This window comes from Capricornis sumatraensis, chromosome 8 (genome assembly GCF_032405125.1).
Source record: "Capricornis sumatraensis isolate serow.1 chromosome 8, serow.2, whole genome shotgun sequence".
NCBI classification, from domain to species: domain Eukaryota; kingdom Metazoa; phylum Chordata; class Mammalia; order Artiodactyla; family Bovidae; genus Capricornis; species Capricornis sumatraensis.
The window spans coordinates 95,662,256-95,677,120 of NC_091076.1; the positions used below are offsets into that span (position 1 = coordinate 95,662,256).

The 14,865-nt window shown below is 38.2% G+C and overlaps 1 protein-coding gene across 1 annotated transcript in view; it reads right to left on the reverse strand.

Annotated features, from left to right (window-relative positions):
- The window catches only part of NSF (N-ethylmaleimide sensitive factor, vesicle fusing ATPase), a 148,407-nt gene that overhangs the window by 99,288 nt on the left and 34,254 nt on the right, over positions 1-14,865 (reverse strand). The window contains exons 6-8 of the mRNA XM_068976434.1: positions 12,959-13,066; positions 12,559-12,634; positions 9,950-10,105 (exon numbers count right to left, since the gene is read on the reverse strand). Coding sequence (XP_068832535.1) covers positions 9,950-10,105; positions 12,559-12,634; positions 12,959-13,066 — 340 coding nt within the window. The remainder of the gene's footprint in view (positions 1-9,949; positions 10,106-12,558; positions 12,635-12,958; positions 13,067-14,865) is intronic.

Here is a 14,865-nt window from a genome sequence, read left to right on the forward strand (position 1 = left end):
TGAGACAGTTTCTCCACTCAAATTTTAAAACCCAAACAGACAGTTCTTTATGCTTTCAGTCAAGACACTCACTGCCCAGACAACAATCTGAGATTTTAGAAAATATCTCTACTCTTAAAAACAAAAATGGTTAGAAGAAGATGGGGAGAAGGGGAAGGAGTAGAAGCGGGGAAAAAGGGGAGGAGGAGATGAAAAGGAGTATGATGACGAGGAAGGAGGAAGTGGTAATGTAACTCTTGAGCAGAGTAAGAGAGGGCAAAAAGCTAAAGGTCAGACTTCCATAGTTATTAACCAGCTCCATATATGCTCAATATGCAGAATTCTACCAAATCACTAAAGTACTGGGTAATGTCTGAATGTGGAGACTGTCATTTATAAGTGTGTGCAGGAAATGGTAGTGGGTGAGGCCAGCCCTATAGACCTTCAGTGATGTAATAATTCCTCCCTCCCTTTTCACCCCCAAATCTATTAGGTCTAAGCTCTTACAACCTTATATATATGGAAAGGTTTGTAAATTTCCTTGAGAATTAATTCAGGAAGAAAGGCAAACATGAAAGTTATGCACTCATCATAGGATATTATCTGACATAAAATTCAAGGCTTTATTGACTACTTGACTGTTAGTTTCATCTCCTCAATATCCGGAGAGGCAACTCGGAATACAGACTCTGAAGCCAGGCATCCTGATTCCCAGTCGCAACGCTGCCAGTTATTAGTTGTATGAACTCAGTGAGTCATTTCCTTTCCTCTTTTTCCCCCCTGGTTCCTGGACCAGAGACCCAAGTTCTAGTACTAGTTCCACCGATGACCTGTTAGTGACCTTGGGCCACAATTTCTGCACCTGTAAGGAGAAGGAGCCAGGGGATGTACTAAATCAGCGGTTCTCAACCAAGGGTGACTTTGCCCCCAGGGGACATCTGACAATGTCTTGAGATATTTCCGGTTATCATCACTAGGTTTGAGAGGACAGCGCTACTTGGCTTCTAGCCGGTAGAGGCCAGAGATGCTGCTGAAAATCTTACAATGCACAGGACAGCCAGCACTTCAGGACAAATAATTATCCAGCTCAAAATGTCAACAGTGCCACAACCGAAAAACCTATGGCTTCAGCTCCCTGGAAGGTCACCTCAGAGGTCCCCTAGAAGTGAGGCTGAGAAGCCCATTTTAATGGTTTTATATTATGGGCTTTCACGAGAAAAGAACAACATAAGAGTTAATGACATGCACTCTCAGGCCAGATTCAGTCATTTCAGTTCAGTCACTCAGTCATGTCCGACTCTTTGTAACCCCATGGACTGAAGCATGCCAGGCTTCCCTGTCCATCACCAACTCCCAGAGCTTGCTCAAAGTCACGTCCATTGAGTCAGTGATGCCATCCAACCATCTCATCCTCTGTTGTCCCCTTCTCCTCCTGCGTTTAATCTTTCCCAGCATCAGGGTCTTTCCCAATGAGTCAGTTCTTCACATTAGATGGCCAAAGTATTGGAGTTTCAGCTTCAACATCAGTCCTTCCAATGAATACTCGGGACTGATTTCCTTTAGGATGGACTGGCTGGATCTCCTTGCAGTCCAAGGAACTCTCAAGAGTCTTCTCCAACACTACAGTTCAAAAGCATCAATCCTTTCGGTGCTCAGCTTTCTTTGTAGTCCAACTCTCACATTCATACATGACTACAGAAAAACCATAGCCTTGACTAGATAGACCTTCGTTGGCAAAGTAATGTCTCTGTTTTTTAACATGCTGTCTAGGTTGGTCAAGCTTTTCCTCCAAAAATTAAACATCTTTTAATTTCATGGCTGCAGTCACCATCTGCAGTGATTTTGGAGCCCAAAAAATAAAGTCTCTGTTTCCATTGTTTCCCCATCTATTTGCCATGAAGTGATGGGACCGAATGCCATGATCTTAGTTTTCTGAATGTTGAGCTTTAAGACAACTTTTACACTCTTTCACTTTCTTCAAGAGGCTCTTTAGTTCTTCTCTTTCTGCCATAAGGGTGGTGTCATCTGCATATCTGAGGTTATTGATATTTCTCCCGGCAATCCTGATTCCAGCTTGTGCTTCCTCCAGCCCAGCGTTTCTCATGACGTGCTCTGCATAGAAGTTAAATAAGCAGGGTGACAATATACAGCCTTGATGTACTCCTTTCCCTATCTGGAACCAGTCTGCTGTTCCATGTCCAGTTCTAACTGTTGCTTCCTGACCTGCATATAGGTTTCTCAGGAGACGGGTCAGGTGGTCTGGTATTCCCATCTCTCAGAATTTTCCACAGTTTGTTGTGATCCACAGTCAAAGGCTTTGGTGTAATCAATAAGGCAGAAATAGATGTTTTTCTGGAACTCTCTTGCTTTTTCCATGATCCAGTGGATGTTGGCAATTTGATCTCTGGTTCCTCTGCCTTTTCTAAAACCAGCTTGAACATGTGGAATTTCATGGTTCACGTATTGTTGAAGCCTGGCTTGGAGAATTTTGAGCATTACTTTGCTAGTGTGAGAGATGAGTGCAATTGTGCAGTAGCTTGAACATTCTTTGGCATTGCCTTTCTTTGGGATTGGAATGAAAACTGACCTCTTCCAGTCCTGTGGCCACTGCTGAGTTTTCCAAATTTGCTGGCATATTGAGTGCAGCACTTTCACAGCATCATCTTTCAGGATTTGAAATAGCTCAACTGGAATTCCATCACCTCCACTAGTTTTGTTTGTAGTGATGCTTCCTAAGGCCCACTTGACTTCGCATTCCAGGATGTCTGGTTCTAGGTGAGTGATCACACCATTGTGGTTATCTGGGTCATGAAGATCTTTTCTGTATAGTTCTTCTGTGTATTCTTGCCACCTCTTCTTAATATCTTCTGCTTCTGTTAGGTCCATACTATTTCTGTCCTTTATTGTGCCTGTCTTTGCATGAAATGTTCCCTTGGTATCTCTAATTTTCTTGAAGAGATCTGTAGTCTTTTCCATTCTTTTGTTTTCCTCTATTTCTTTGCATTGATCACTGAGGAAGGCCAGACTGTCTGAGTTCAAATCCATCACTTACTAGCTCTATGTCTTGGACCAGTTACTTAACCTTTAGAGACTCAGTTACCTTTTCCATTAAATGAGAACAATACAGTATCTACACCATAACGTTGTTGTGAGGGTTAAATAAGTTAATAGATGTAAAGCATTTAGAATAGTGCCTGGCCCTATATAATTATCAGCTAACGTCACCATTACCACCTGAATACAGAAGGAAAATTGGGAAAAAAAAAAACAGCAACCATTTTACTTTAGGAGTCACATGAATTAGGTTCCTGAGTGGAAAGGTTTTTAAGACGAAACAGATTCAAGCATGGCTCCTCACGTGGCAGACACTCTGCTCTCCCCCAATCCCTTCTCCCACTCCTTCCTCTCTAATGCTTCCACAGCTGCTCAAAGTTTCTAAAGTCTCGGGTGCAAATGTTCTCACAGTTGGGAGGGAATACAAGCTACTTGCATCCCATTCTATAATACAAAAAGTATATCCATTCTATAATGCAAAAATTAACTGGAGGAAGTGGTCTGTTACACATCAAGAAACTGTTTTTGTCTTTTAGGAGAAAAGGACAGGTGTGTCTGCCTATGCTCAGTAAGGGGCTGCCATCGTAGCTCTTGGGATCCAGGCCTGTCTCTGAGCTCTCCTTCTCCACAGAAACTTCACCAGGGAGAGGGACATCCCTGTCCCCCTGCTCCCTTGATGTGCCGTCAGGGGAGCTGCCATGAGACAGACAGAGCCTGCATGGTTATCTTTTTTTTTTTAATTACACAAGCAGAAATACCATAGTTAAACATTCAGAGAGGAGGTACACAGAGTGAAAGAACAAACCTCTCTCCTTATGTCCCATCCTCACTTCCCTTCCATGGAAGCAAGCAATTTTTTTTTTTTTTTCAATTTAATGTGAGTCCATATTGACTTTTCTAACAGCATGTACTTTATTATGCTTAATTATTAAAACATATCTGCACATTTACAGCTATATTGTTTTAAGATTTGTTTCACTGCGTGCCGCAGTAGGTTGGGAACTATGCAGCCTAATTTATTTAATCATTTCCTCACTGGCGGACATTTAGGTAAAAACTTCAGACTTCAACTTCATAGTGACTGTTGATTGGTAAGTAACTCAACTGTAGTTTCCAGCAAATAAAATCCACTGGTGATTCTATAAATAGTTCTGCCTCCCTCAAAGAAAGAAATCATTCTAAAAGTCTATTTATAAATTAAAAATGCCAACTGAATTTACATATAATTTGACTGAGATAAAAGCATAACTATAACATTTATATTCAAACATAAATAAGTTTAACTTAAAAAATTAAAACCAATGAAAATTTCACTTTAGGTTAAAAGTTTCAGCATATAAAAAGGCACCCATAATATTTTCTTAGGGCGTCTGTTTTATCTTTATATCGGGCGCTACAGTTTCTGAAAATCACACGGTCATAAGGCCATTTTCTTCTTCTAATTAAAAAAATAAAAGATAAATTCCCCAACCTGAAGTTAGAATTAGTAAATTATCACATTCTTCATATTCAAGTATCATCTATAAGTACTTCGTGGAAAAGCAGAAGGGGTGAGTTTTGCATCTCTAACTAGTGAGCAATTGCTTTCTTTTCCTTTCCTAATAAATTACAGGCAGACTTGAACAGATGTCAGTTTGGCATTCAAAACCTAAAATATAGCTGAAAAGCAAGTTATGACTAATACAAGGAAAAGATGAATGTCAGAAAGCTTCATTTTTTTTTTTTTTTTTTTCAAATTTCAGATAAGCTCTTTAGCCTTAGGGTTCCTTTTACAGAGCCCTAGAGTTCGGCAAGATGTCTTAACCCCCATTTAAATTGCAATCTCTCCTCATGTGTGGGGGTGTGAAAATGCATTTTAAGAGTGTCAGTGTTTATGTTAATCTCAGCAAAAACTCCCTCTCTCCCAAATATGGCACGGACAAAACCTCAGCACCCTTTCTTCCACTGTATTTTATTTGCACTGTTTTTAGCATGTGAAAGATGTCTGCATCTGACTGAAAGGCTCCTTATCTTCTCGGCAACTGACTTGGTAGAGTAACTGCAGTTTCACTGGTGATACCAGAAACGAGTTGCTTTCCTCTAGAATTTCAAGAGACCTTAAAAATACAGACTGAAAATGGGTTTAGAGATGGAGGTAGAGAAAGGGGGACAAGAAAGAACACAGTGTCAGTTTCAAAGAAAGGGGGTACAGGGTGCTGACTACTGGCTTTGCTCCCCACGGGGTGGTCTGCACTTCCATCTCTATAGCGCTGGTTCTCAGCTGTGTCCAACTCTGCGAGCACATGCACCGTAGTCCACCAGGCTCCTCTGTCCATGGGATTTTCCAGGCAAGAATAGTGGAGTGGGTTGCCATTTTCTATTCCAGGGGCTCTTCCCGACCCAGGGATCCACCCTGTGTCTCCACGGTCTCCTGCATTGGCAGGCGGATTTCTTTTACCACTGAGCCACTTGGGAAGCCCAATTACAAGGTATAGGTTCACCCAAGGACAGGATGAGGCTTGAGGCCTTTAAGTCACTACACTCTTCTCCTTCCAGCTCTGAAACAGATAACTTCTGCCAAAGCTACTTTGCTTGATGCATGTGAACTTAGGCCTAAAATTATAGTAAGAGACAGTAATTCTTTAACAATTATTTCACTGTTCTTTGAATAAAAAGCTGTTTTTGCTCTGACATTTATGGCATAGAGGTAACTGCCAGGGATGCCAAAAAAGGAAGTTTCTTGGTACAAACTATCTTTTCCAACCAAAGAGCTATTATGAGAATGGAAGTGATCCTTTGTCCAAAGCACTCTTCACACAACTGCACACCAGGCAATAAGCGTGGTGAAGGGCTGAACAGGAGCACGAGGGCATTCCCCTGACACCTCAGTGTACGCAAGGGCTACGGCGTTTATTCACCCTCACTTAATGAGGCTGGTTTCTGATGCCGAGGTTTCTATCCTGGGACCCAAAAGGTACTTCTATTATCCCACAGAGTAAGGATTTAAGGTCTTTCCTAACTAAACGGCTATCACTGTAGGTGCTGGAGGACATTCTAACTAAGAGGCTGTTGGGTATCTGCTAGGTGCAAACTTTAGGTCTAGTTTTCCTTGCTAATGCTTTCATATGCTTTCAAGGAAGAACAGCCCCATGTGGGTTTTGGGGTGAGTCCAACTGCTCCAGACAAGAAAAAAGTAAATAGTTACAATGATTCAGAAAAGAACAACAGAAGTCAAAGTACATTCCCCCAAAGGAACCCCTTTTCCTAATTCTACATATGACCTTTCTTCCATTCTCTGGGGGGCTGGTTGTATGTGACCTCTTTTCCCCCTAAAGACCTTCCCTGACTTTAATTCTATATATTAAAAAAAATTTTAAGCAGGGGCTTCCCTGGTGGTTCACCAGTAAAGAATCCACCTGCAAATCCAGGAGACGTGAACTGGATCCCTGATCTGGGAAGATCCCACATGCCCTGAAACAACTAAGCCCATGCGCCACAGCTGTTAAGCCTGCACTCTAGAGCCCAGGAGCTGCAACCAGTGAAGCCTACACACCCTAGAGCCCGTGCTGAGCAACAGGAGAAGCCACTGCAACGAGAAGCCCACGCACCGCCCGAGAGTAGCCCCCACTCACTGCAGGAGCAAAGCCCACGAAGACTCAGCATGGCCAAAAATGAATGGATAAAAATTTTAAAGGATTCTCTCTTAAAATACTATAACAAAAACAGGAAGGTGTACACTACATACTTGAAAGTATTTCAAGAGAAAAGCTAACGTATGGGAAACTCTGGGACCCTTATTTCATGTCTATTACGTTATCTGATCCCTATTTTTTTCTGCATAATTGTCTGCCTCTGGTTAATTCTTTAGTCTCTCTGTATCTCATCAGCAAAATTCTGTATGTATCTAAACTATATATGCAATTTTGAAAAGCGACACAAAGTTTTACAGGCAAGAGGAAAGAACTATATTGCCTAGAAGCATCATTATCAGTCTTATAAACACAATGACAGAGGAGAATTCTAAATTTATCACTTTGTGAACTTGAAACCTTGATATATAGGCGAGAAGATCCATTTAGTTAAGATTCCTGCTTACAAAGTAGATATAACTCTAGATTCCATGGTAAAGACAATGATTTGGTCTCAAGCCAAACTAAAAATGTTCCCTGTTTAAATAAAACAAAATAGTTGCATAACCTACATTAATTATTCTTTTCTAATCCCTATTTTTTCTTCATTTGAATTGATTTAACCAATCATATCCATGTCCAGTGAGATCCCAGCCAGGTTGGCTAGTTAACAAAGAATGAAAGAAAAAAACACCAGCCAATTCTGTTCCCACTTGGCAGGGTAAAAGAATACAGGATATATACATAAAAAAGATGCATGTAATGTTAAATTAAATGTAGCAATTTGTACTTTTTATATGCCTTTATCAAAGCCTAATGAGAACTTTCTAACCACATTGTACTCAGAAGGCAATGAAATTTTTCTACTATATAATTCCTCCAAAATTCAAATGAGAAAAGAAGTCTCTATAGGAAAATAAGGAATGATACATCCACAGCAAGAGAATTCTTTCTCAGCCATTTTCTCATTAAAAAAGTAGCATAAGGACACCAAGAGTCTTCATTCATTCATTCAGAAAAAAAAATGCCTTTCAGTTCAGCTCAAAAACCAAGGTACATTAAGACTTACTGCCTTCCCCCCACCCTGTTTTTAAATTTATTTTAAAAATGGAACATAATTGTTTTACAATGTTGTTAGTTTCTGCTATATAACAGTGCAAATCAGTTATATATATATATATATATATATATATACATATATCCCCTCCCTCTTCAGCCTCCCTCCCACCCCAATTTATTCTTTTAAGTCAAACTGACAACACATGCTTCTTGATAACAAAAAGCCATAAAGAAGTATTACTTTTTTAAAAGAACTCATTTATGTCTAAGTAAATCAGTAAAAATATTAGAAAAATAAATCCATTAAAAATGTAATGGGTAGTAGTACTAACAAACAAACCTGAACTTCAAGGTCCTTGGTCAAAAAGCATGTTAACAACAAAAACCATACTGTACAGTTCAACTACTTTCAATCTGGACAGCAGAAACAGACTATAAAGTCGCTCAGAAATTCCAAATCTGTTTTGATTTAATTTCAAACTCTTCAAGAGCTGACAGAGTCACAAACCAACAGAAACGGGTTTACTTCTTTATAGGTTGTTCTCTCAACCTCAGAGAGAGGCCCTAATGAGCAAGGTTTGGACAATGCACAAACAGGAAACTAGTATCTGAATCCTCGTAAGCTTTTAAACCATGAGAAAATATTTTAATATAGTTAAAAGATATAACTTATAGAAGCAGCTATTTTTCTACTTGTTGGCTGTAGAGGGGTAGTGGTTTACTCGCTAAGTCATATCTGACTCTTGTGACCCCATGTACTGTAGCCCTCCAGGCTCCTCTGTCCATGGACTTTCCCAGGCATGAATACTGGAGTGGGTTGCCGTTCCTTTCTCCAGGGGATCTTCCCAACCCAGGAACCGAACCCATGTCTGCTGCATGGCAGGCAGATTCTTTACCACTGAGCCACCAGGGGGACTTTACATGTTCAAAGACACAATCATCATACTGTCTGTATGGGGCTCGGGGTTGAAAATGAGTAAAAAGATATTGCACAAGAATAACTTAGAACATTTGGAATCATCCTTTAATCTCTGCTTATACCTCAAACATACTCAAGCAATATTTCCATGTCTTTAAAGTTTTATGGATTTATTGTGCCTCAAAATACACCTTACCAAGGTAGTGAACTATCACATTTTTAACTATTTTCCAAATTAAAATTCTGTTTTTTTATGGACTTGGCCTTTGTGTCTTTCAGATAAAAAAAGTATCTTATTGCCATTTCAAGGTGTATAAAACTCAGGTGATGAGGGTCTCTGTCATTTTCTCTTAATCCAATTTCAAACTCGACCTTTAGCCAGTGAACAGGTGTGTGCTGTGTGTAACTTAGAGTGAGCGACTAGGCCGAAAGGCCACCAACAATAGGAGGTTGATAGAACCAAGCACTTAGTGCCTAGAAAGTAGTTCTTAGCCCCACCATGATGAATATACTTTTATCTCCCAGTAGCAATTTAAAGATAAAGAATGATGGAGGTGAAGGGAGTAATATATTTGTATTCCTTCAGTTTTTTTGGATATGGTTTTTAACACGAATAGTCTGCCAGAAGCTGTTACGGTATAAATTCCTTCCTCAGATATTCTGTAGCTAACATTCCAATCCAACGTATGATATGCATATGAAAACACTCATGACAGCATTTCCACCAGGGCAAATAAAGCCATTTCACACACGGATAAATTAAATAGACCTTCAAGAAAAAAGTGATAAATGACTAGTGCATTTCGTTGTATGCGATGTGGAAATTCCTATGTATATTCTGCATTTGTCCTTTTGCATAAATTTAAAAAAACATGCCAAGTATCCATTTACCAGGTATGAAGATGTATTAACTGGGTAATACAATTTAAAAAAAGGCAACAGCTAATATTAGAACAGTATCCATAGTCTAATAGATAATGACTATTTGGCACGGTAAATCTGAACTTTACATTTCTAAATAGGCCCTGTTACAAATTCATAAATATATAAATATAATGAAATTCCTAAATATGTCCTACAGAGAAACATACTTGGATAAATAAATTAAATCAAGCAACCACAATTATTTTTATGATTTTCCCATAAAATTAAAATGTAGTTTTAAAAATCCTAAAACTTTAAAAGTTTTTTTAAGCTTTTTTAAAAGAGGAAGAAAACAGTTTGTCAGGCCTGAAAAATAATTTCAAAACATTACTGAAAACAGATTTTATCACATCCATTTTTTTAAAACAATACAAGATTTTATCCGATTTTTCTTTTAAAAACTCACCCATCTGTTCAACAATCTCTGGAGGAAATACTCTGGAAGCAAATGCTCGCCGAAAAATATCTGAAAACTCCTTGTCCAGACCTCCTATTCCCATTTTCTCAAAGTTCCAGTCAGGATTAATGATAGACTGGCGATTTTCCTTGGTTTTAGCTTTGCCTATTTCAAACAAAGATAATCAAATGTGAGAGAAGAGCTTCATCACTAAGTGTAAAAAGACAGTCAGGACTCCCTGGGCATCCTCAGTGAATGAAGAAAAGCTATCAAACATGAAAACACCTTCTTAGCTGATTTTTTTAAGAAGGATGAGTTTTGTTATATTCGCTAGTTTGTCTGGTCCCCATTTAGGGTCAGCAAAACACTTTCAAAATGACTGGCTCAGCTCATGCTGTAGTCAATCCATGCAGCTTGGTCTTATTGACCTCTAACTCCTAATCAAGTTAACTAACTTGGTTGATTAGAAGAAACACCATGTGCATATCTGATGAAGAAAACACTAGTTGCCAGACATGCAACTGAAATCTAGCAGTCCCTCAAGGCTCCTAAAGCAATATTTAAAAATACATATACTTATCTAAATTAAGTATATAATCAGTAATTTAACTCTTCAGCCTGAAAAGATGTATGAAATTTAATGTCTTGTTTGCTTTTTCATTTGCACAACAATCTAAAATTATCCTAAAGTCTTGGACGATTTCAAAATTCATGTTTTCCAATTCTTTCACAAGGAAGAAAATTATCTAACTTAAATGTCATAGTGCCCCCTAAAGTAACTCAAGAGAACCACATTAATTCTCTCAAACACAAAGAATAAAAGTGCCTTAGTACAGTCCATATAAACAAAAAAAAGAAAGTACTATACTTTTCTTTTAATTAGGGAATAACAGGCCACATTAGAAAAAGTTTACCCTATATGCGAATTGTATGGTTAGTTTTGTGGACTTAACACTTTTTATGAAGTAACCAAAAATACTTTTCTTAAACTCTACTGCCCTCTTGTGGCCAAATTATACAATTTTGGTGGTGGGGGGACACTATTAATCACATAGAAATTACCTCCATTGTACAAAAGGCATGCAACTCTCTTGGGATAATATACCATATAATATACAAAGAAATCACTCCAGAAACATACTGGATCAACAACAGGAGATTATGATATATCCTAATTATGATCGAACTTGGTAGGTGGACTCTTTAGTCACCAGGGAAGCCATAAAACAATATACTAGTCATTAAAAACAATATTGTAGAAGTATATTTATTAAGATGCTTGAAATATGTTAAGCAAAAAGAACAAACTATAAAACAGTATGAAGATATAATCAAATATTTTAAATTTCAGAGTGAGCTGCTTTTGAGTGCTTATTCACATGTCATGAAATAAATATTTTACAGCTGAAAAAACAATAAAAGAGGAATGATAATTTATGGCTCTGGATAAAAGGACACACATTCAAATTTAAATGACTTTGGATATAATAGTGTGTAACCACTGAAAATCCTCTACCTTGTATTGGGATAGACATCAACATAGGTAAATACAGTTAATGGCATTATTATGCTGATGACTTACTGTTTTTAGAGCCCAGTCCGCATTATTCTAATAAAATACAAGTGGGGTTAACGTACAAGAGTAGGAGTGAACTATGACTCTGCTGGAAAGACTTCCTCTACCTGTACATTGATCGTTTAACTCAGTCACTAATGGAAATAATGCTAGTATCATGTTTAACACACAACCAGCTGGGGGACATTCTACAAAGTACATGACCAGCTCTCACGGTCATGAAAAGACAATGAAAGTCTGAGGAACTGTCAGAGACTGGAGAAGACTATGGAGACTAAACCACTAAATGCAACGTGGAATTTCAAGTTAGGTCCTGGAACAGAAAAAGGACATAATGAAAAAAGTGATGAAATACAAATCAAGCCTCTAGTTTAGTTAGCAGCAATGGAAACATGTTAATCTAGTTTTGGAAAAGTGTACTATGGTTACTTAAGAGGTACCATCACAGGAAGCTGGTTAAGGGTATACAGGAACTTTATGAAATATTTTTCATGAATCTTCTGTCAGCCTGCACATATTTATTAAAAATTAATTTTTATCTGTATCTTTTCCTTTATTTTTAGTGAGGTTACTAGGAAATTTAAAATGACATACATGGCTCACATTATATTTCTATTGGACAAAACTGATCTAGTGAAGGTTTTAAATTTATTCTACATCAGTACATCTGAAAGACAGGAAACACTCCATGATTCTGTGACAAGCCTTTTCAAGGGAAGTGTCTCTATTCTCCCTCCCTGTTTAATCACTGCAGTTGAGTCACGTATTGTTAACAGATGTGCTGTGTTTAGTTGCTCGGTAGTGTCCGACTCTCTGCGACCCCATGGACTGTAGCCCACCAGGTTCCTCTGTCCACAGGGATCCTCCAGGCAAGGACACTAGAATGGGCTGTCATGCCCTCCTCCAGCGGATCTTCCCAACCCAGGGATCGAATCCAGGTCTCCCACATTACAGGTTCTTTACTGTCTGAGCCACCAGGGAAACCCATTATTAACAGATGGTCCCACTTTACTCAGAATCTTCTAAAAACAGTAAATCTTACCAATAAGATTGAGTGATGAATTTTCTGCTTTTTCAAATGCAACCTGACTGTTTCCAACAACCAGCCCTATTTCAATCTATAAAGAAAGACAATAATTAGTAGTTAGTCTTATAGCAGATTTCTGGACTTCTCAAAGCAAGGTGAAAAACAAAAGAGAAATGAAGTCTCCATGAGCAATGCAAATTTTTCAAACTATCAGCTATTTCAAATTACTATTAGATCTTCACACAGGTCTGTTTTATACTGTATTTTAATAACTATGCTGGCTTTAAAGGCAATTTTTCCCTACTATCTAAAAAGAGTACATAATATAAAAGAAATCACTGAGGGAGAGAATGGCTAGAAAATTGTATTAATTTGCACAATGTACATCAGACAGATTATCAGAAACAAAACATACCTTCTGTCTTTTACCAGTTGCAGGCTCTCCCTTGAGGATACTAGGATCCATGGCTTCAATGTCTTTGACCAGTAAGCCAAAAAGCTTTTCATTGAAGCTAAATACAAGCTATGTAGAAAAGACGGGGGGAAAAAAAAATCACTGTATGATATAATGGTTTGATTTTCACATCATCGCCCATGTTTTTCAAATGCAGGCAAGCAGCTTTCTCTTGTATATCACTCTTCTCCACAAGGCAAACTACCCATATAACAGGAACTAACATTTATTGAGTATCTGCTGTGTGCCAAACAAACATTACAGGATGTTCTGTAATTAATACTCAGTAATTCTCCTACAAAAAAATCAGTCCTATTTCACCAGTAAGGATGCTGAGATTCACAGAGGAGTTAAATGGGACCTAGAGTAACGGCAAATGACAGTGCCAGGATGCAAGCCTTGCTTGTGTGCCTCTAACATCATGCTTTTCTACAATCAATACAAAGTGCCTTCCATTCAAGTGCAGAGACAGCTTTTGAATGCTCATTCACTCACCAAATATTTATTAAGTGCCTTCTACAACCTAGGCCCTCTTCGAGATACTGGGGTACAACAAAAATAAACAAGGCTGACTGTCAATTCTGCCACTACTAATTACAAGAATGAGAATAAATACTAAGAAGAATGATTTAAGATATTTATTTCTTCTCTGTATTATGGAGGATTTTCTTTCATGGGTTTGTAGATGTTTGCATGTTACTGGGTTTTAAATTATTACAAATACCAACGCATTTTCTATTAAAATACAAAAGCTAAAGGAGATGGTAAAAACAATGAAGTTTTAGTTAGGCAATTTGAGCACAACTAACAGAAAGTGTAGGAATCCAGAAGGACTATGGTGAAGCCCAAAAAGCAATGGGCAGGTAAGTCAACAAATTATCAGCTACCTATCACCCTGGGGAGCCTCCTCAGCCCATCTAATTCCAAGTAGCAGCCCAGCAGATCTCTAGTGCATCACCCCATTTGACTGACATTAACAGTATATGGCATTTCTTTATTTTCTGTCTTTCCCAACTAGAAAGGAAGCTCTACAAAGGTAGGAACTGTGTCTGTTTTATTCACCAAAGATCTACAGGGCCCAAAACAGTATTTACTGAACTTGTACTAGGTGTTCAATAAGTATTTGTTAATGAATGGATCAACTGACTAGCAGGTTCTTGCCTCAGCTACACAGGGCAGCTCACAGGTCGTCTCTGGACCTAAATAAAATTCCTCATGTGCAAAATGAGGAGGTTAGCCAAGATAACCTCTGAGGTTCATTCCAATTCCAGTACTCTTAAAAACAGTAATATGTGTTCTGTGTCCTTTTCCTGTTTGTCAGTAACTCAAGTTTTCAATTGTGAAAGTTTGATATTATGATATACAGGTTAACCAAATCCTTAAGAGTCTCGCCTTTGCAGATAATACACTCCACTCATTTCCACAGGTCCCTCCTTCCGCCATTTCTCCCATTTTATAGGCCTTCCCACAGGAGAGACACAAGGACAGTCTACGTAACTCATAAGAGATCAGAACACTATAAAGCTGGAATTTTCAAATTTTTTGGCCACAGAATCCTTTTATATTCCTAAACCCCCAAATTTTGTTTATATGGATTGTAATCTGTGTATTCGAAATTATAACAAGGAACTTTATTAATTAAAAAAAAAACAATAATTAAGTACATGATATATTAACACAAATAACACAGTTATAATTTATTTTAAAATATTTCAATTTCCCAAGGTATAAAACTTAAGTGGGAAGAGTGGCACTGTGGCATTTCTGCAAATCTCTAATTTCTTTTTTTTTCTATTTTTTTTTTTTTTCTAATTTCTTGCTTAATGGAAGACCACTGGGCATTCACGTTTGCCTCAGCAGGCAGTGTA